At 36.8% G+C, this 19658-nt stretch overlaps 1 protein-coding gene across 1 annotated transcript; it reads left to right on the forward strand.

The window, feature by feature from the left end:
- The first annotated feature begins 10003 nt into the window (after positions 1–10003).
- LOC116254030 (cationic peroxidase 2-like) lies at positions 10004–19201 on the forward strand. The gene is made up of 5 exons (XM_031629055.2): positions 10004–10246; positions 10466–10645; positions 16756–16875; positions 17493–17910; positions 18905–19201. The coding sequence occupies exons 1-4, from the start codon at positions 10025–10027 to the stop codon at positions 17706–17708; spliced, it is 738 nt and encodes a 245-aa protein (XP_031484915.2). The 5' UTR covers positions 10004–10024; the 3' UTR covers positions 17709–17910; positions 18905–19201.
- The last annotated feature ends 457 nt before the right edge of the window (positions 19202–19658 follow it).

Below are 19658 nucleotides of genomic sequence, written 5' to 3' on the forward strand. Positions count from 1 at the left end.
TCCTGTCGCGAAGATGAAGACCGTTAGAGTTATTATTTCTTTAGCGGTGCTGAAGGGTTGGGAGATGTACCAACTCGATGTTAAAAATGTCTTTCTGAACGGATATCTCGAAGAGGAAGTGTATATGTGTACGCCCCCAGGTTTTGAGAGATCTGGAAAATGCTGTAAACTGAAGAAAGCCTGGTATGTGCTCAAACAGTCTCTCCAAGCATGGTTTGAATGTCTCAGACTTGTTATGAAGAAGCATAGCTATAAACAAGGAAATGGAGATCATACCCTATTTATAAAGAGGATGGAGGGTAAAGATACTCTACTGTTGGTCTATGTTGATGATATGATTGTTACAGTGATAATGAAAAAGAGATAGCAAGATTAAAGGGTTTACTATCTGCTGAATTTGATCTCAAGAACCTTGGCAAGCTAAAGTTTTTCCTTGTTATTGAAATTGTCAGAGTACGACTCTTGTGCTTAATCAAAGGAAGTATACCTTGGATCTACTGAAGGAGACAGGAAAACTGGGATGCAGACTAGCTTCTACTCCTCTGGATGCTGGGCACAAACTCGGTTGCAAGGATGGAGAACCTTTGTGTGAAGAAGCTAAAGGGAGATATCAACGTCTAGTTGGTAGATTAATATACCTCACTCTGACTAGACCGGATATCACATTTGCTATAAATGTGATGAGTCAGTTTATGCATGCACCTATGGATGCGCACTTAAAGGTTGTAGATAGAATCCTGTGTTACTTAAAGAAGAATCCCGACAAAGGACTTCTATATGTGAAATAAAGGTCTATTGAAATTAAAGGGTATTCTGATGCAGACTGGACAGGCTGTGTTGACACCAGAAGATCTACTTCAGGGCACTGCGTCTACTTGGGGGAAATCTAGTTGTTTAGAGAAGCAAGAGATAAGATGTTTGTTCCAGCTCAAGTGCAGAGGCTGAATATAGGGCTGTTGTTACTAGAGTATCAGAGTTGTTATGGCTAAAGATCTTGCTGACTGATATTGGGATAGAGACTGAAGGGCCTATGAAGATGTATTGTAATAATAAGTCTGCGATTAATTTGGCTAACAATCCAGTGCTTCATGATCGAACAAAGCATGTTGAAATTGACCGTCACTTCATCAGAGAAAGAATTGATGCAGGGAGTTAACATGACCATACATGAAGTCTGAAGATCAAACTACTGATATTCTGGCTAAAGCTTTACATGTAACTCCATTTGAGAAAAATGTATCCAAGTTGGGCATGTTTGATATGTATGCTCAACTTGAGGGGGAGTGTTGACGGATCTTGATGTATGGGTCTGGGTTTGGACCCGATCCAGTGAGTCCTGGTTTGGGCATACTTATACCATTGTAAACCCTATAATGAAGTTTTCTAAGAGAGAGAGAGTCTGGCAGCTAGTGGGCACTAGATCTCCTCACTCGTGGTTTTTTTCCCTCTAGTTGAGGGTTTTCCACGTTACATCTGTGTTCGATCTTCGTTTCTTGTGTGTCTATTATTTCTACAGACCTCATCGTTCTGATTGGCAAATCCTCCACTAACAGTTGCATTATTAAGTCTCTCAACCTGTTTTCTGCTTCCTCCTGCTATGGTTAAAAGTTTACATATATAATTTATTTGTTAAGAGCAACAAGGCAGAATGGATAAGTTGATGGCCCCATAAGCAGAGAGGTTAAATACTCGCGTGCTCGAGTACTGTAGTGAGTGTTTGGGTTACCTAAATGGCCAAAATACCCCTTATGAAAAAATAAAACACAGCTCGGTAACAAAAGTTGAGAATTAACCATCTGTGGGGGCAAAATTGAAAAAGGTGAAAAAGAACTTTTTGAATAAAAGAAGAAAATGCCTCTTATGACTTTGTGGGACGGCTTGTGAGGGGCTTCGAGGGGAACAATCAATTCAAGTAAATGGTCAGCCTTAAGCATGACCATGCTTCCGAAATAATTCCTGTTTTGTAGCAGTTTACACATTCATCCCCTTTACTTTAGGTTGCAGAACAGAAGACATTTAACTTCAGATTGGATAATCCAACAGATTTTATCATTTCTTCAAAAACATTTTGTTGAAAATGAGATAATTAAAATTATTATTTCCTTTCGAATTTAGAAGGAAAACTTGATGTGTTCGGCTTCAACCAATTAAATTTTTCATATATATGTACCCAATACCAACATACGCGCTCAACTCAATCATATCACCCATTTTATTCCTTCCATAGAAAATCAATATACGTATAGAGTTCTAATATTAAAACTGATTGCATCTTCCAACATATGGAAAAACAACTTTACTTTTATGAAAAATTTTCGGCTTTCTTGCTTGAAATTACAAAGTCGTTATGTGGCCTGGGTTTCGGGTGTCAGGCTGGGCCCGGCCCTGGGTTTCAGGTGTTGGATCAGGCCGGGCCAGCCCAATGCCCAGGCTTAATTTCAAGCTTGTACAACGACGGAAGATCTGTATAAGCCCTGGCAGTAGGGATATTAGCCTGAGGGTTTTATGGTGAGTGTGGAGATATTAACATCTAAACACTCCATAATTCTGGTTTTGGAGTGTCATAGTGTCCTTAACTTTTATTGAAAAAGTGGATATGAATTATGTGAGGAATAATGGAAAATATTTACATTTTTGTCATAATGTAAAAAACAAGCCTCAATCTTGGCTTTTTTTTCTAAAATTAACCTAAATCTTTACTAAACTTGCGTATTATATTCGTGAGGTTAATTCTTTGTCAGATAGGGACTCGGACTTAAACTTACATGCCAAAACTTAATGGAGCTAATAGCTGAATTTTATTTTCTTTGTCAAACCCTGAGTAAAGATGTGATAAGTAGTTCATAGATCGACGGGCCAGGTTAGAGATATCATGACAATTGACGGCTGTGGCAATTCTAGCTTTAGCGGGACAAAACAAGCTCAAATACAAGATTGTTAATCTCTCTCCAAATGCACAATTTAACAGTTTCAGATCATGTAGAACAGTGGGGGAAAGCTATCAAGAAAACGGTTTCAAAATTTTAATGAGGGTCAAAACATAATTTTTCAAAATCTTTACATCAGCAAATGAAAATCTGAAACTTTCATGTAAAAAAACTTGAAATTCATATATCTTATATAAAATTTTGAAAAATGGCATTTTCGCCCCTATCAAAATTTTGAACCATAATTCGGTTTATTTCATGAAAATTTTCTGACTCTACCCCTGACTGGCACCATTAGCTTCTTTCAAATTTTCGGTTGTGTTCACTAAGAACACACTCTTCATCCATCCTTGCTCAAACAACCTAGCTTTGTGGGCTAGTAGCAAGGGGCTCTCTTTCGTTAATCAGATTGGCCTTTGTATTGAACAAATAAATAAGTAAATAAACATATATATATATATATATATATATATATATATATATATATATATTCTTACCATCTGCCATCCTAGAATTGGTAAAAGCAATGTAAAAACAATCTTGATATTGGACAGATAAAATATGGCAATAACGTCGACGAGTTTTCCGGCATAGAGGAAGTTAAAAAGATTTCCATGTCTCAAGGTGGAGATGAAGGTAGCATTTGCGTGGTGATATTGGACGACATCAACTTGGACAATGACCATGACAGTGGGCAGCATGATTGCAAGATTCCATACACCTCATTGTGTACTCAGGTTCCGAAGAGACTTATTTAGTCAACTATGTGTATGCCAAATGCAAGACGCTGTGGTCAGAGTTGTAGACGACAAAGGATTCATTTCAACAATCAACTTTGTTACCATGTGGGTGATGAAGATCCATATAAGGGATTGATGGAGATGATGCTTCATTTCTTCTGTCCAAATTGGAAGTTGCCGCCTCCTAATGTCTTCACGCTTCAAGGAAGAGGGATAGCCTGCTTAGTGATATAAGTTGAATACGGAGATGTGGGTAGGGATGTCAGTGATCGAATTCAGGTTGGATATACCCTTTTTTATACTCGCTTTTTCGGATATTCGCATATTTGGATTTGAATTTGTATTCAAATTTGAATACGAATAAAAAAAGTTATATCTGAATCTGAATCTGAAATCCTGTTTTACATTTGAATTCAATCTGAATCCGATTTTTATATTCTTATTTGAATCTGAGTCTAAATTTTGAATCGGATTTGCCAATTTTCAAATTGCAATAAAATAGATGCAAGATATTTGTCTAAAAAAGAATCCGATCCGAATCCATGTCCAAATCTGATCAGAGGTTTTTTGTATATCCTAATCTGATTGAATGTCATTTCTTAAATCTGAATCTGAACCTATTTACTAATTGATTTTTTCTTATCATATCCAATTTTTCTAAATCAGTTTGATCGGATATGGGATTCAAATCAGATATATTAACATTACTACATGTGGGCGTGGGAGTTAGCCCAACAGAATATGTACACGAGAAGTATGATCGGGCGGTGGGTCTCCTCTCTTTCGCTCGAAGCAAAGACTGAGAAGTAGAACTATCCATATTATGTGCTTCTTTTCAGTATATCTTGTGGATTTTATTAATTTTTGTAATGTTTAAATGCATGGCCATCTGGAAACTTGTGGTTTGTTTGGTACTAATCGATTTACATTTAGAAACTTTTCGTTGGTTCTCAGTGATTTCTTTCGAGTGCTTTCCATTCCTCAACTATTTTGCATCGGATGGTTGGTGCTTTTTTGAATGATTTACCAATTATCTTCCTTGTTAAGCCCTTTTTCTTCCTTGTAATTTTATTGAAACAGCAACCCGGGAAGTCAATATATCTGATTTGAATCGAATATCTGACAGAACCATTTGAAAAAATCAAACATGAAAGAAAAAATAATATCCAATTTAGAAATCGGATCAGATTCAAATTTAAGGAATGATTAGATTCAGATTTGGATATACATGAATATTTGATAAGATTAAGATATGGTTTCGAATTGGATTTATTTTTAAATAAATATCATTTTCTTATGCTGAAATGTCAAAATTAGCTAAACTTGGTTCAAAAGTTGGATTTGGATTCAGATATGAATGTAAAAATCAGATTCATATTATGAAATGGGATTTCAGGTTTGGATTCAAATATGACTTTTTTTGTTTATATTCGAACACATATCTGAGAAAACAGATTCGATTCAAATATTCTAAGGACAGTATTGTAATCTTGCCATGATTGGTAGACAATATTTCATATTAAGATCAAACAGTGATCGGGACAACAACTTGGGCAAGGTTTTTTTTTTTGATGTAAAATCTAATGCTTCGTAGTGGGTCGGCAGAAGGCATGCCCATATCTCTCTCTCTCTCTCTCTCTCTCTCCCTAAATGCAGAAGCACTCAGGAGGCATGGAGCCGTCACTTTCTTCACCACTCATTCACTTTCACTTTCAGTGGTAGAGAAGTCAAAAAAGGAGAGGAAGCAACACCATGTTCAGCACTTCCTTCGTGGATAAGGAAACGATATCAGGCACTGCTGCGATCGCGTAGCCCAAGGTTAAGTCAAACCCTAAAAAAACACTCTCATTTCCTACTTACAAGAACCTAATTCTTAGAAGTACTCTTAAAATTCATGAAATTTTATGAAAATCTGCCCAACATTAGAGCAAATAACAAATTTATGCTGAACTTTTAAAAGTTGGCAAGTTGCTCTTAATTTTTTAGATAAATTCGTTAAAAACTTGACTCGTGAGAAACATTAAACCTTCATATAAGAGATATGAGTACTTTTTTTAAAGACAAAAAAATCATTTACTGGTCAAGGGAGGACTGGTCTTTTATGAGAAATATTTTTGTCATTTTCTGTAAAAAAAAATAACAGTTTTAGTCAGTAGAAAGCTCCTTGAGAATGTCTCTCAAAAATTGGACTCTTGCTTTTCAACTTTTAGATGCACTTGAGCTAGAATTTGTTATTTGCTGAACATGAGGTGAGTTTTTTAAAAATTTTTAGGGTAGTTGTTGCTTGGCGTTCCTGCAAGGCTTACTTTCCAGAGAGAGCTTGACGGCGATGGCATGACAACTTAGGAGGTGTTCAATAACCTTCTACATGCCTTTTGCACTTTTTAAAGAATAAAAACACAAATCTTACGAGGGTACACCGAAGAGCAGAACATCTGTCAACTAAGCATTATGCAATCCAGAAAAGTAGCACCCATAGAAATTGAACTAACGACTGCCTTACACCGCTCTGTCAGTCCAACCAGCTATACTTTGCCTCTCAGGGCTAAGGGGAAAAAAATATAAGAGAAACATATTGATCATAGACAAATTCAACATTTTCTCTTGGAAAATTCTCCAAACTGATTGCAATAAGAAATTTTCTCATTACAGTATTTTCTGGCCATCAAACGCCCCTTTGGTGATGTTCACAAATCGCCCATATTAGAATCACAGCTCTTGCAATGACCCACAACATCTAGATGCACTCACTTACAATCGACAGTTTGTGAAAGTTACTAAACTACTAATAGTCATAGTACATGATAAAATGTATGTGTAGCTTAAACTTTGTCCAGCCTTCTTTTCCAAACCCCAACTGAATGCTTGTTTTTTAGTAAAACGCCAATATTAAAAAAAAATAAGGCCAATTCAAACGGCTTATGTTTTTATAAAAAAGTACTAGAAAGTGGAATACCATAGATTTAAAATTCAATTTGCTTCAACCTGGGAGGCATTTGACAGCAGGAACACTAACAGTATTCCTTTAACTTTGTTTCAAAGATTGGAGCAGTTCAATGAAACATTGCATTCTAGTGTTTCATAAATCTACTCAATCTTTGGGACGATTGATAGAACATTGTGTTGGTGTTCCTATTGTCAAGTGTCCAATATTAGTTCTCATCAATAGGCTGCCATTCATGGGTTCAAAATTTTGTTGTAGCTTCATGTAGGCATCATACTCCACCATGCTCTTTGATATGAAGGATTGTTAGTTTCAAACAGTTCTTATACCAAAATTTTATGCTGTTGAACAAGTGACTCTAAGTATAGTAAGTTAGGCAATTCATTCAGCACTCTCACCCTAAAAGTGGATTTCCTATTTTCAAGAAGAAAATAAGAAATAATCTTGGCTTTGGCTGCAATATTTATAATTTATTTGAACCCCTTGTTTTCTGCCTCATCTTAATCTTCAAAAAAACTTTTCCTTTACAAGCATCCCCTTATTACTTGATGAACCCATTTCAGAAACAGAAACTTGACTAAATCTGCAGTTACAGTTAACATTGCCTTGCCAATTTCTTTCCTATGTGCTTCAGTTCTGCTTTACAGCTATTTCTTTGTGCCCTTTTTCATCTGTCTTTCTAAATGCAAAACATTGTAGATCACGTATTTTGTACTGATTTTTTTTTTGTTGCTTCCTTTTGCTAAAGATGGACCATACTATCCACAATCATGAAAATGATGTGGATGAATCGATCCTTTGTGCTCACTAGTTGTACCACACATTATATATCTTCCAATGTTGGCAATTTAAATACTTTATATTGATATTTAGAAGCATACTTTCTGGTATAACATAATCTTTCAATGTGCATGTAATTATCAGCAGGCATTTTTTATGCAAGTGGACATGAACAAAGAGAATCTATGAACATAATAAGAAAGTCAGGCACCAATTGAAAATGAGCCCATATCTGCACCCACCAAATGGCTATTGGAGTCTAGGCAAGTAAAGGAATCATGTTCATAGGTAGGTGTTGGATGTGCTCTGCATATGCCCATTTTACAATTCCTTTTATAGTGTGAGTGTACTTGCAGTCAATGGAAAATTAACTTTGGCATAAGAGATCTCCGTGCCTGATTTTTGACTTAAGGACTTCAAGAAGAAGGACAAGAAAACAAAGGGTCAACTCCCTGCATAACATGTTAGGGTTGTCCCAGCAACAACTCTACAAACTGCAAAAGAAAAAAAGGCTAAGAATCAATTATTTGTTAATGGTTTTACTGTCTTTTAAGGGGTTTCTGCAGGTTTTTTTTATTCTGTAGTCATAAATATCACTTTTAGGTTTAAATAGACAGGATTTCTTGGATATAATACAGCAAGCTTAAAAAAGAAAAAAATGGGAAATAAATTCAAAATTTCGGAAAAATAAAATAAATGAGGCATATCTGATGAGACAACAATAAAAGTTAAACAAATAATCATCAAACAAAAAATTTTAAAAATTAAAACAAGCAGTTTGACGTTAGAAAACGTGAAAGAAGCCTAAAATGAAAAAAAAAAAGTGAAAAAAACCTTCTTCATTTTTTTTCATTTTGGCATTTTTTTCTGAAAAAAAGAGTGCTTTTTTTGCCATTTTTTTCGCTGACTTAATTTTCTGATTTTTAATTGATATTAGAATTTGCTTCTTGCTTATGAATATCACATATATATCCATGTATAAGCTACATATTTCATTGCGTTTTTTATGCACTTATTTGAAGAAGTCTATAAATATAAGAGTGAAACCAAAAGCCAGGAGCTATGGAGAAAAAGAGGAGATCTTCTTCCGAACATATGGGCCTCTGAATCGATTCACTGGAAACCATTTCGGAGCTTTGAGGAAGTAAGAGAGAGAAAAAGGAAGAAGAATGGTTCTTAGGTTTCAGTGTGTTGAATTCCAATTTTGGGCGTGAGAAATTTATTCCAAAAGTCTGTTATTTGTTTTGAAGAAAAATCAAGACTTTAACCATTTCATTTTTTATGGTTCTATATTGCCTCTGTTGCTTATTTTTCAATTGATTGATAATAACAAAAATATAGTCTTGCCAATGGTGTTGAAATGTGTTTTCGGGATGGTGTAGCCTTCCAATGGCAAATTGAACCAAATGTTTTCAATGGGGATCACAGAACGCCATTGTGAACACCAGAGAAGGTCGGGATGGTGAATCCTTTCAATGGCAAAATTGGATCAAATGTTTTCAATGGGGAAAACAGAATGCCATTGTAAAGGCCAGAGAAGATCGGGACGGTGAGTCCTTGCAATTGCAAATTGGCCAAACGCCATAAATGGGTCACTGTTGTATATTGGATTAATGCCACTGAAAATTTTTCAGCAACATTTTGTCTGTGCCACGGTAGACCGTTCTATGGCATTAAAGAAGTGCCATTGAATACTTTTCAGTGACATTTTCGCTTTGCCACAGTAGACATTGTTATGGATCTGTTGAAAGTTACTGAAGTCCCATGTCACTGAATACACTATTTCTTGTAGTGTTTCAGAGCTCATATAGGCATTACAACGTCACATTATCAGGACATAGTCAAATTTTGGATGACATAGTCAAATTTTGGATGACATACTGCAAATCCAGATTGCTGACTCCTACTTTGATTACCCAAATCAGATAAACTGCATCCTGGCTCAAAGGTTTGTCATTCACTTTCAGGCAAATCTGTTCATTTTGTAGCTGAAACTTATATTTGCTCTGCTGTTATTTTCCTACAGAACTGACCATATAAATGTGATCAGATGTCTAAAATCTTAACGAAAACTCCACAAAATTTCATGTTTTGATTAATGTGCAGATAAGATTTTACAAGATCCCCATGTTCAACAACTCAAGAATCAATTCATTTAATGTTCACGTAAAATTCTTTAAAAGTGTTTAAAAACAGTGATCTAAACTTTTCAAGTTCATAAGGCATATCTGCATTTTTGTACATGCATGCACAGCACACGCATGCATCCGTGCAGGCATGCATGCACACACATATAATCGATTTTATTTTGTAAAGCATGTTTCACAAACATTATAAAACTCACCAACCGCTACTTTCACAAACCAAAAGTGAAAAGTGCATCCAATTTCAATTTATGAGATGAGGGATGGACTTGAAATTTTCAACTCCAACTTATGCATTCATGACACACTGGCTCTACATTAGGCCCAAAGATTAGGTTCAATCGCTTTTATACAATATGGACTCCAGTTGGTCTCCTACATGTCAATAGGCCCATAGTGCTCTTCACCTTTTTCTTCGTGTTCCTATATAAGCCCAACCCAGAGACAGAGTCTCACAGAACACGCCTCACTTCACACACTTCCCCAGCCATGGCTGCTCTCACTTCCATCTTCATATTCTCCTTCTTCGTCTCTTTAATGTCCACCGAAGCTCAATATGCACACTATGGTGGAACCAATTATGGTCATTACTCTGAGTCATGCCCAAATGTGGAGGAGATGGTCAAGTCCAGCGTTCAGTTCTTTATTGACGCAGATAGCACACTTGCCCCTGCCCTCCTCAGGCTCCACTTCCATGACTGCTTTGTCAATGTATGAACCTATTTTCATTGCATACCTTGGCAGATTATTTTTTCCATAAGTTTGAGCAGCAATTAGCTACTTGTCTTTATTGAAATTGAAAAATTTTGATGTCGTATTGTTATGCAAAAAAATTTTAATGCCAATCATATGGTGCCTTTGAACTAGATTCTACATTGAGCAATATTTAAAAGAAGTGAATGGTGGGTATGTGCGCTTTGTGTTTGGTAGGGATGTGATGGGTCAGTGCTACTGGAAGGGCCTGGCAGAGAAATGACCTCACCAGCCAACTTTGGGCTGCGCGGGTTCGAGGTCATAGCTGCTACAAAGGCAAGGGTTGAAGCCATGTGCCCTGGAGTTGTTTCTTGTGCTGATATACTTGCCCTTGCTGCTAGAGATGCTGTTGTCCTGGTCAGTATCTCTCTCTCTCTCTCTCTCTCTCCTCTCTCTCTCTCTCTCCTCTCCTCTCTCTCTCTCTCTCTCTCTCTCTCTATATATATATATATATATATATATATATATATATATATATATATATATATATATATATATATATATATAAAGCTCCAAAACAACTACAATTATCATGAGGGGTGTAGCTCAACTGGACAGCAAGGTGATCGACTTAAAAAGGAATCTGTGTTGTGAAACCTATCACACCCAATGGGTGTAGGGCACAGGAAAGGCTATGGCCTCTCTTTTGGGCGGTGCAAAGTGGTTGGAATCCTTTGTGACATTATTTTATTCCTTTTTATGTAAAAACAGCAGTATGAATGCTAACTTTCAATCTTAACTATATTATAAATGTAAGAATGACATTTTTTATCTTTAAATTGTTATGTACTACGGTCTTAGAGGATACATCCTCATAATCGGTTTTCCCAAGTAAACATAATGTGTAACTTCTGGAACCAGTCTATTAGTGTGGTCATTTCTCATGTAAAGTGACCAAAGCAAAATAGAAGCCCTCAGAAGACTCAGAACCATCAGATAGATTTGCAAGTCCTTACACCTGACCTGACCCAGTTAACTTAATCCCTAATTTGCTTTTCTCATGCATATATATGTGCATATGTGTACATATGAAAGAGAGAGAGAGCCATCGTATGTGGTGTGTGTGTGTGTATATATATATATATATATATGTGCATTGTCCTAATAAAGCTGTACTGTGTAGTTTGTCTATTTCATTTAATTCCGTTAGAGAATGGGATCATCTTCCACAGGCTCTAGTTTAAGTGTTGAGTCCATTGATTCCCTTTCTTTTTGTTTTTTTTTTTTTTTTGGAGTCTTCTCTGATTTGTAGTTTTTTGGTAGTAATAATATTCAGGGAAATGACCTCCCAGCAGGCTTCGTTTGGAAAAAATCAGAACATTATATATAATGTTATACACAAGCTAGAGAGTGTGGAGCCATGGTTGTAGTGCATATTCCAGCTCTTGACTTCCTTCAACTATAAATGGCACAGTTAGGCCTAGGCCTACTGATCCATGCCAGGTTTGACTGCCAAACTTAAGACATGATGGGTTTGGTGGCCTTAGGGTGTGTTTTACAGTTAAAACACTTTGTGAATATTTCATGAATATACCTCAAAGGTTTGGGCAAATTCATGAAACACTATTCCTTAAATCTACTCAATCTTTGAGAAAAATGTATAAAACACTCAGAGAGTGTTCCATTTGCCAAAAGACCCCTACATCACACATACTTCTCCCCTCCCCCTCCTCCAAGGATGCATTGGAACATAACTTTTTTTTTATTATTTTTTGTTTTTTCAATTGGACCTCATTCTTTTAATTACATCTTTTTAGTGGCATTTTCGTCATTTTGGTCACCAGAACATGCCAGACTTCTAACCATGTGTCAGGACCTATGGGCCGAGGGACAGTCTGAGGCAGACAGTTTCTACGAGGCGTAGGCCTCCCAAAAGGTAACTGAGGCGTGCAAAGGTTATTCCCTAGCTTAATGTGTAACGCACTACATAGACGTGGGCTGCTTCATGACCAAGTGTATATACAGAGGCACTTTCCAGACAAGCGTTTCTCCACCAAGCCTTTGTTGCATTACACTTTTGGTGGACCCCAAATCTCCTCCAATTCGGTGTCACGATAAAACTGTGCAGCTTATACATGCTTCATATCGTAATGCTTTGGCTTATTTTTCAAAATATTAGCTGAATAGATGTGAACTTTGATCGCTTAGTTGATGTGTTCTGCATATACATGAGTTGGAAGTTTATAAAAATAGAAAAAGAAGTTGGCAATCTAAAAGCTTATTCTTAAGCCACAAAATACCACCTAAACAATTTAAAAACTGGCTTTAAATTCTTAGGTCAAGCTTTATGAGGCAAGCTCGAGCTTGAACTCGGTTAAGATAGTTTCACTTGATTTGAAAATGAAAACCAACAATAAGGTATTAAAATACATCAAAGTTACTGACATGCCCCTAAACATTAATAAACAGGAAAGTATGAGCCTAGTCGACTTTAAACCAGTTGAGCTGGTGGAACTCGAAGTTGGCTCATTTATAAATCGAGTTTTAACTTAGGCTCAAGCTTACATGGGCAATTTTGGGTCAAGCCCGAGTTGGCTCGTTTGGTCGTATACATTGATATTTTTTATTTTAAAATAATCGATTCTAGAGCTAGTGATCATATGTCTATGAACTGCCATAACCTTAGTAATTATTCTTCAATGCCTAGAAAAAAAATCACGTTACTGCAAATGGCTCCTCAATGCATGTTCAAGGAGAAGAGTCAGATTTTCTTAGAAATGGTGTTAAACCTAAAGTGCTTTATATGCCTGATCTCTCAACTAACTTGTTGTCAGTTTCAAAACTCAAATCATCCGGACATAATTACAACACCACAATTTTCTTTGTCACTTTTGATGCAAACTCGGCTGGGAGTTAGGCTGCCATCCCTTTTAGTAGAAAGAATAAGTAATGAATCTACATCAAAGAGTAACTTTGTCAATATTACTTCAACATCCCCTTCCTGACGATCGGGGTGCTCACGCACTATTTTCTTTGTCTTTCTATGTTTTTTTTATCAATATTCTATTGATAATGATTTTGTTTTGTTTCAACTTCAGCAGTACATTATAATAACCTTCGTACATGTTTGCAAAATAATGTACTTTGTTATTTTTTTGAAATTTATATCTATCAGTTTGATCTAATTTTATGAAAATGTTTTGACGATGATTAATTTGCAGGGCCGGGGAAAAGAAAATGTGGATGAATTGGTGCTATGACTATCAAAGCTAGAGGTAGCTAGATCACAAAATCATGAAATGTCTGATAATTAATTGATATAATTCTTTTTCTAAATCTTAAACGAAAAAAATATGGTATAAATTAAACATTGGCATTATTTGGGTCAAATGACTGACAAATTAATAAAGTGCTTATTTGGTAATTAATGATGGCTGGGCCCAATAGCATTCGGCCGACCTTGTATTTTGCATTAAGACACAACCAATTAAAATTAAAATATAGAGATGTTCCCTAGTGATAGAGCCTATTCTGTATAAGGTCACCCACAATTGCAGGTTCATTCAAATTCAACTGAATCATCTTGTGTGATGGTAAGTCCCGTGGTGAAGGTACATGATGGCTGGTGCCGCACAAACTTTAGTTATGTTCATGTTAATAACTTCATACATTTCAGGCAGCTACTTCTGCAGTAGAGTGGTTATTTTGTTATTTTGTATAATTAAAAGCTGCTTTCAAAAGACCGTGCTCAAACAACTGGTCAATTTAAATGCACTATGATGGTTTTTATCCACACAAAACAAAAAAATAGCTGATTTCAATATATATATATATATATATTACTTATATAATATATATATATATATATTATTATATATATATATATATATATATATATGAACATATGTTGTACTTGTAAGTTTTAGTTACCAGAAATTAATTGTATCAGTTTGTCTTAATTGGATGCAAGGGCCAGTTAAAGGAGAAAAACTCGTTAGACTTTTCTTTGAGTCCCAGGAATGACTTTTCTTAAACGATGATGACATGCTTTCAGTTTCCAGTCGACCTGGTCGGATCGAGAGCAATGTGCTATACTAGTGCAAGGATGGAACTTGGAAGCACTATGTATGCCAGTTGAACGACATTTGACTCTACTCACATGGGCATGGGCATTATGGAAAGCCGGATCTAAAATTAGTGTCATATATGGTCTTATGCATGAAAAATTATGCATATGGGTGATTAATAACCAAAATAGCATGTCTAAGTAAAAAAAAGACTTTTAGCAGGGCAAAAAGGGTTATGAAAAAGTAAATATTCCAAAATATACACTTATTTACAAAAAAAAATAAAAATACTCCAACCCTGCCCCGACCTACACGATCCAATATCATTGGACATGCGTAGGGGTGTAAAAAGGGAGGCCCAGGGAATCGCCGAAAAGAACTCATGGGACTAGGAATAAGATTATTTAGTAAAATATAGCACTCTGCATGCCAATTATAATTTGATCAAATATCGGGCCGATAACAAACTGGTACGATTCAAATAGGTTGATCCAAACCAATTTTCACCGATAAAATGAGATGACAAGAAAGCACCAAATTACAAATTAAGAACAACAAAGAAACGACAATAGAAGCAAAAAAGAGGAGTGAGAAAGACAAAGGATGTCTTGATGGCTATGAGCTAACAACAACCAAAAGGTCGACCCCTCTTCTGAGGACAAGAGTTCAACTTCAAACATATAGAGAGAACAAGCCCAGCCCTGATGTCAAGATTGTTCCACCTAAGTTTTGATTCTTTTAACCTAGCAGAGGGTTTGCCACCACCAAAAATTTGTCAGTTAATAATATTTGTGGGTCTTGCATGTGAAACCAAGTCCTTCTCAACCCAATCTGGAACCTTTCACAGTCTTAAGATTGGATAAAATTCACCCAGTGCATGACTTTTGTTAATAAAGATATTGCTAGTGGCCATACAATGCCTGCTAATAAAAAAGACTTCATCCATGATTTGTCATCTTTTAACAGGAGAAAGTATCTGAAAATAAAGTTGGAAATAGCAGGAGCCAGGCCCCATACATCGGCCTGAACCAAGTTGAAGCAATATTGGCTTTTTATTTCAGATTCAGGAAATGATTGTCCAGTCATCTTTGCGTAATTTCATGTCTCACATACTGGAAAATTGTAGACGAGCTTAAGAAACACAGTTTTGAGAATTAGAGCAGACAAATGTCCCAACCTATAGTGCCATAGGAGTGATTCTTCATTCTTCTTGTCAGCTGGAAGTGCCTTGTTTGTGTTCAAGTTAATGTAGTACATAGAGCCCATCTCTCTCATAACAATCACCAAGCCTCTTCCGGGGTTTCTGGTCCAGCAGAATGACCTTCTTTATGGAGAAAATATTCAGAAATTTCTGTAACATAGAGCTGTGCTAGATTTGTTGACAATGATAAGATCTATGGAACGGATACGATTAGGATCAGTTACAAAGGACAGGGTACGGTTTCCAAAACTCAAGAGCTATCCAAAACTGACCAATCTTGTCTAAATGAGAAAGAAATCATTTCCCCTACCTTCTTCTATAATTCTGCCCAAACCTGTCGTGTAAATCAAGATCCTAAAATCAAGGATCTAAATTGTATAAAGTGACTATAAATATTTGTACTCTCTTTGTGTGGTTATAGAATAGAAGAGAGAGTCTTTGTGTGGATGTAGGCTGATTTTAGCCGAACCACGTTACACTTGTGTGTTCATCTTTACTTTTAACTTGGTATCAGAGCCTGCAACTGCTTTCACCGTGGTCTTCTGCATCCTGCATCTTTCTAGAGCCATGCTTCACCTGTCTGGTGCACGACCATTGTTTGATGCCAGTACCATCGTTCTCTGTTGTGTCTCCTATTCCTCTTCCTACATCCACAGTTTTTTGCGTAACAAGGGAACCACAGAGGAGCGTGTGGTTTCATGCTCTTTTTTTTGTGGTGAGCAAGTGAAAGCCACCAAGGCCTTCACAAGGAGCGTGCTGCTTCCTATCTTCACCGAGGAGCACCCTGTTTCACCGAGGAGCGTGCCGCTCCTTTTAGTGTTTGAACAAGGGTGTGGCACCAAGTGTGTTGTTTCCTGCCTTCATCGAGGCATGTGCCTTCCTTTTGGAGTGTGTTGTTTCCTGCCTTCACTGAGGCATGTGCCTCCTTTTTTGTCTAAGGAAAGCCACGCTCTTTCCAGCCTTCACCAAGGAGCACACTGTTGACTTCTTTTTTTGTCTCTCACAAGGGAAGGTAACATTGTTTCCAGCCCTCACCAAGGGGCGTGCTGTTTCCTTTTGTGTTCACCTGTTCACTGAGGAGCGTGCTAGCAAGGGAGTGCCACCGAGGCCTATCTGCCCTTTCAGTCGCCTTTTTTGTTTATCAGAGACAAATCGTATTGACTGTGCTCGTCGGCTGTTGATTGAACGAGGGAACATTTTCTAGTATAATATGGTTGCATTGTCCTCTTTTAACGCTCCTCGCACTCCTACTCCACCAGGTACGCAATGGAATTCTCTCTCAAGTTTGGTTTCAGTCAAGCTTGATTGATCAAATTATCTTCTCTGTCGTTCTCAAATTTTGTCCTCTTTTAACGCTCCTCGCACTCCTACTCCACCAGGTACGCAATGGAATGCTTTCTCAAGTTTGGTTTAGCTTGTCAAGCTTGATTGATCAAATTATCTTCTCTGTCGTTCTCAAATTGAAAGTGTTATGAAAAGTCAAAATTTGATCAAGTATGTTAATGGAAAATGTTCTGCTCCACCTGAGTTTCTTGATGAAGCACACACACAAGAAAATATTGCTTATGATTTATGGTATCGTGAAGACCAACTTGCACTAAGTTGGATCAAAGTCACTGACACGCAACCAGTCATGTCACCACTGGTTCGTATTGGCACGGCTATAGATGCTTGGTGCGTCCTTGAAAAACAGTATGCCTCACAAAATAATCTTTATATTATTCAGCTGAAAAGAGAATTACAAAACATAAAAAAAGGAGGAATGTCTATGACTGAATACCTTCAACATATTAGTTTCTTACATGATTCTCTTAGCAGAGTGCAAGACTTTGTCTCAGTTACAGACCTAGTTCTCGATACCATGAATGGACTGAATTCTGAATATGAATCTTTTATTACCATGGTTACTGCATTCAAAGATCCGCCTTCATGGTCTGAATTATATGATATGTTAATTACTCAAGAGCGATGACTTGGAATGCTTTCTTCATCCCAGATGACTCAGGTTGAAGCCACTGCCACTGCCACAACCTTTAATTCTGAACAAGGGCAAGGGCGTGCTTTTATTACTGACCAAGGGCATGGGTGTGCTTTTATTACTGACCAAGGCCATGGGCTGGCAACTATAATGGTGGTAGGGGTAGAGGCCATAATGGAGGAAGAGGAAACTATGGAAAAAATAATAATACTAACAAGTCTAGCCAAGGAGTAACTTGTCAATATTTTGGCAAAGAAATCATACAGCTCGACAATGTTATGATATTCCAAAAGTTTTTATGGCCATGGCACTCAACATGGGAAAATCTGATAATGCATCTAGTAGCCGAGAAAATGTCAGCAATACTCAAGACTCAGCCTGGTATCCAGACACAAGTGCCTCCCACCATGTGACAAATTCAAACAAGATATGCAAGGTAAAGTTCCCTATCATGGTTCAATTTTATTATAGTTGGCAATGGTAGTAAGATGCAAATTAAAAATATAGGGGAATGTGTACCTACCTAGCAAGACGTCATCCTTTTTTTTGAAAAATGTGTTGCATGCTCCTAAAGCACACAAGAATCTTATGTCAATAGCAAGGTTTACCAAAGACAACCAATGCTCAATGAATTTTCCTATAATGGTTTTATTGTTAATAATATGCAGACGGCAAGATTCTTCACACAGGGCCACTTGAGAAAGGAGGACTCTATAGATGGACGAGAGAAGGAAGGACTCTACTAGCAATCCTATCAGTATTGGAGATGATGATCAATAAAAGACTGCTAATACTTCTTTGGTTTCTCAAAATTCTTACTCAAACATTTAGTTATGGCATTTGTGTCTAGGACATGCTCTCCTTCAGTTGTTAAACTCGTTGAAAGTTGCTGGTTTAATTTATGATGATGAAAGACATAAATTAGATTTTTGTTCCTCATGTGTGCTTGGAAAAATGCATAAAATTCATTTTCCTAAAGCTGAGTTTCATGTGACCAAACCTCTTGAAGTGTTACATGTTGATATTTGGGGACCATCACCATGTGCTTCACAAGAAGGGTACATGTATTATTTCTTAATGGTTGACGACTACTCTCACTTCTCATGGATCTTTCCCATGTCAAAGAAAAGTGATACGCTTCCATGTTTTAAAACCTTTTTAAGCAAAGTAGAGCGTCAACTTGAAACAAAAATGACAATTTTCCATTCAGATGGAGGAGGAGAATTCATGAGCAATGAGTTTAGCACATTTCTTGAAAATCAACGTATTCGTCGATGGATAGCATGCCCTTACACATCATAGTAGAACGAGATAGTAGAAAGGAAGCATAGGCATCTAGTAGAAATGGGATTCACCATTATTATTCATGCCAATATGCCACAAAAATTTTGGTTTGATGCTTTTAAAACTGTTGTTCATCTTATTAACAGGTTGCCTATTGCAGACTTGCAAATAACGCAGTATGAGAAGCTCTTGCATGAAGTTCCTAATATAGTCATCTAAGGACCTTTGGTTGTACCGTCTATCTATTGAATGGGCCTAGACGTTCTACTTGGAGATGACGATCAATAAAAGACTGCTAATACTTCTTTGGTTTCTCAGAATTCTTACTCAGACATTTAGTTATGGCATTTGTGTCTTAGACATGCTCACTTTCAGTTGTTAAACTCATTGAAAGTTGCTGGTTTAATATCTGTTGATGAAAGACATAAATTAGATTTTTGTTCTTCATGTGTACTTGGAAAAATGCATAAAATTCATTTTCCTAGAGCTGAGTTTCATGCGACCAAACCTCTTGAAGTGTTACATGTTGATATTTGGGGACCAACACCATGTGCTTCACGAGAAGGGTACAGGTATTATTTGTTAATGGTTGATGACTACTCTTACTTCTCATGGATCTTTCCCTTGCCAAAGAAAAGTGATACGCTTCCATGTTTTAAAACCTTTTTAAGCATAGTAGAGCGTCAACTTGAAACAAAAATGAAAATTTTCCATTCAGAAGGAGGAGGAGAATTCGTGACCAAAGAATTTAGCACATTTCTTGAAAATCATCGTATTCGTCGATGGATAGCATGCCCTTAAACATCCCAGTAGAACGAGATAGTAGAAAGGAGGCATAGGCATCTGGTGGAAATGGGACTCAACATGATTATTCATGCCAATATGCCACAAAAAATTTGG

The sequence above is a fragment of the Nymphaea colorata genome, chromosome 5 (genome assembly GCF_008831285.2).
Source record: "Nymphaea colorata isolate Beijing-Zhang1983 chromosome 5, ASM883128v2, whole genome shotgun sequence".
NCBI classification, from domain to species: Eukaryota; Viridiplantae; Streptophyta; class Magnoliopsida; order Nymphaeales; family Nymphaeaceae; genus Nymphaea; species Nymphaea colorata.

Coding starts and splice junctions, on each gene's coding strand:
- LOC116254030 (XM_031629055.2), top strand. CDS start 10,025: ATGGCTGCTCTCACTTCCATCTTCATATTCTCCTTCTTCGTCTCTTTA. Junction 10,247..10,465: donor TCCATGACTGCTTTGTCAAT/GTATGAACCTAT, acceptor TGTGTTTGGTAG/GGATGTGATGGGTCAGTGCT. Junction 10,646..16,755: donor CTAGAGATGCTGTTGTCCTG/GTCAGTATCTCT, acceptor CTACTCCACCAG/GTACGCAATGGAATTCTCTC.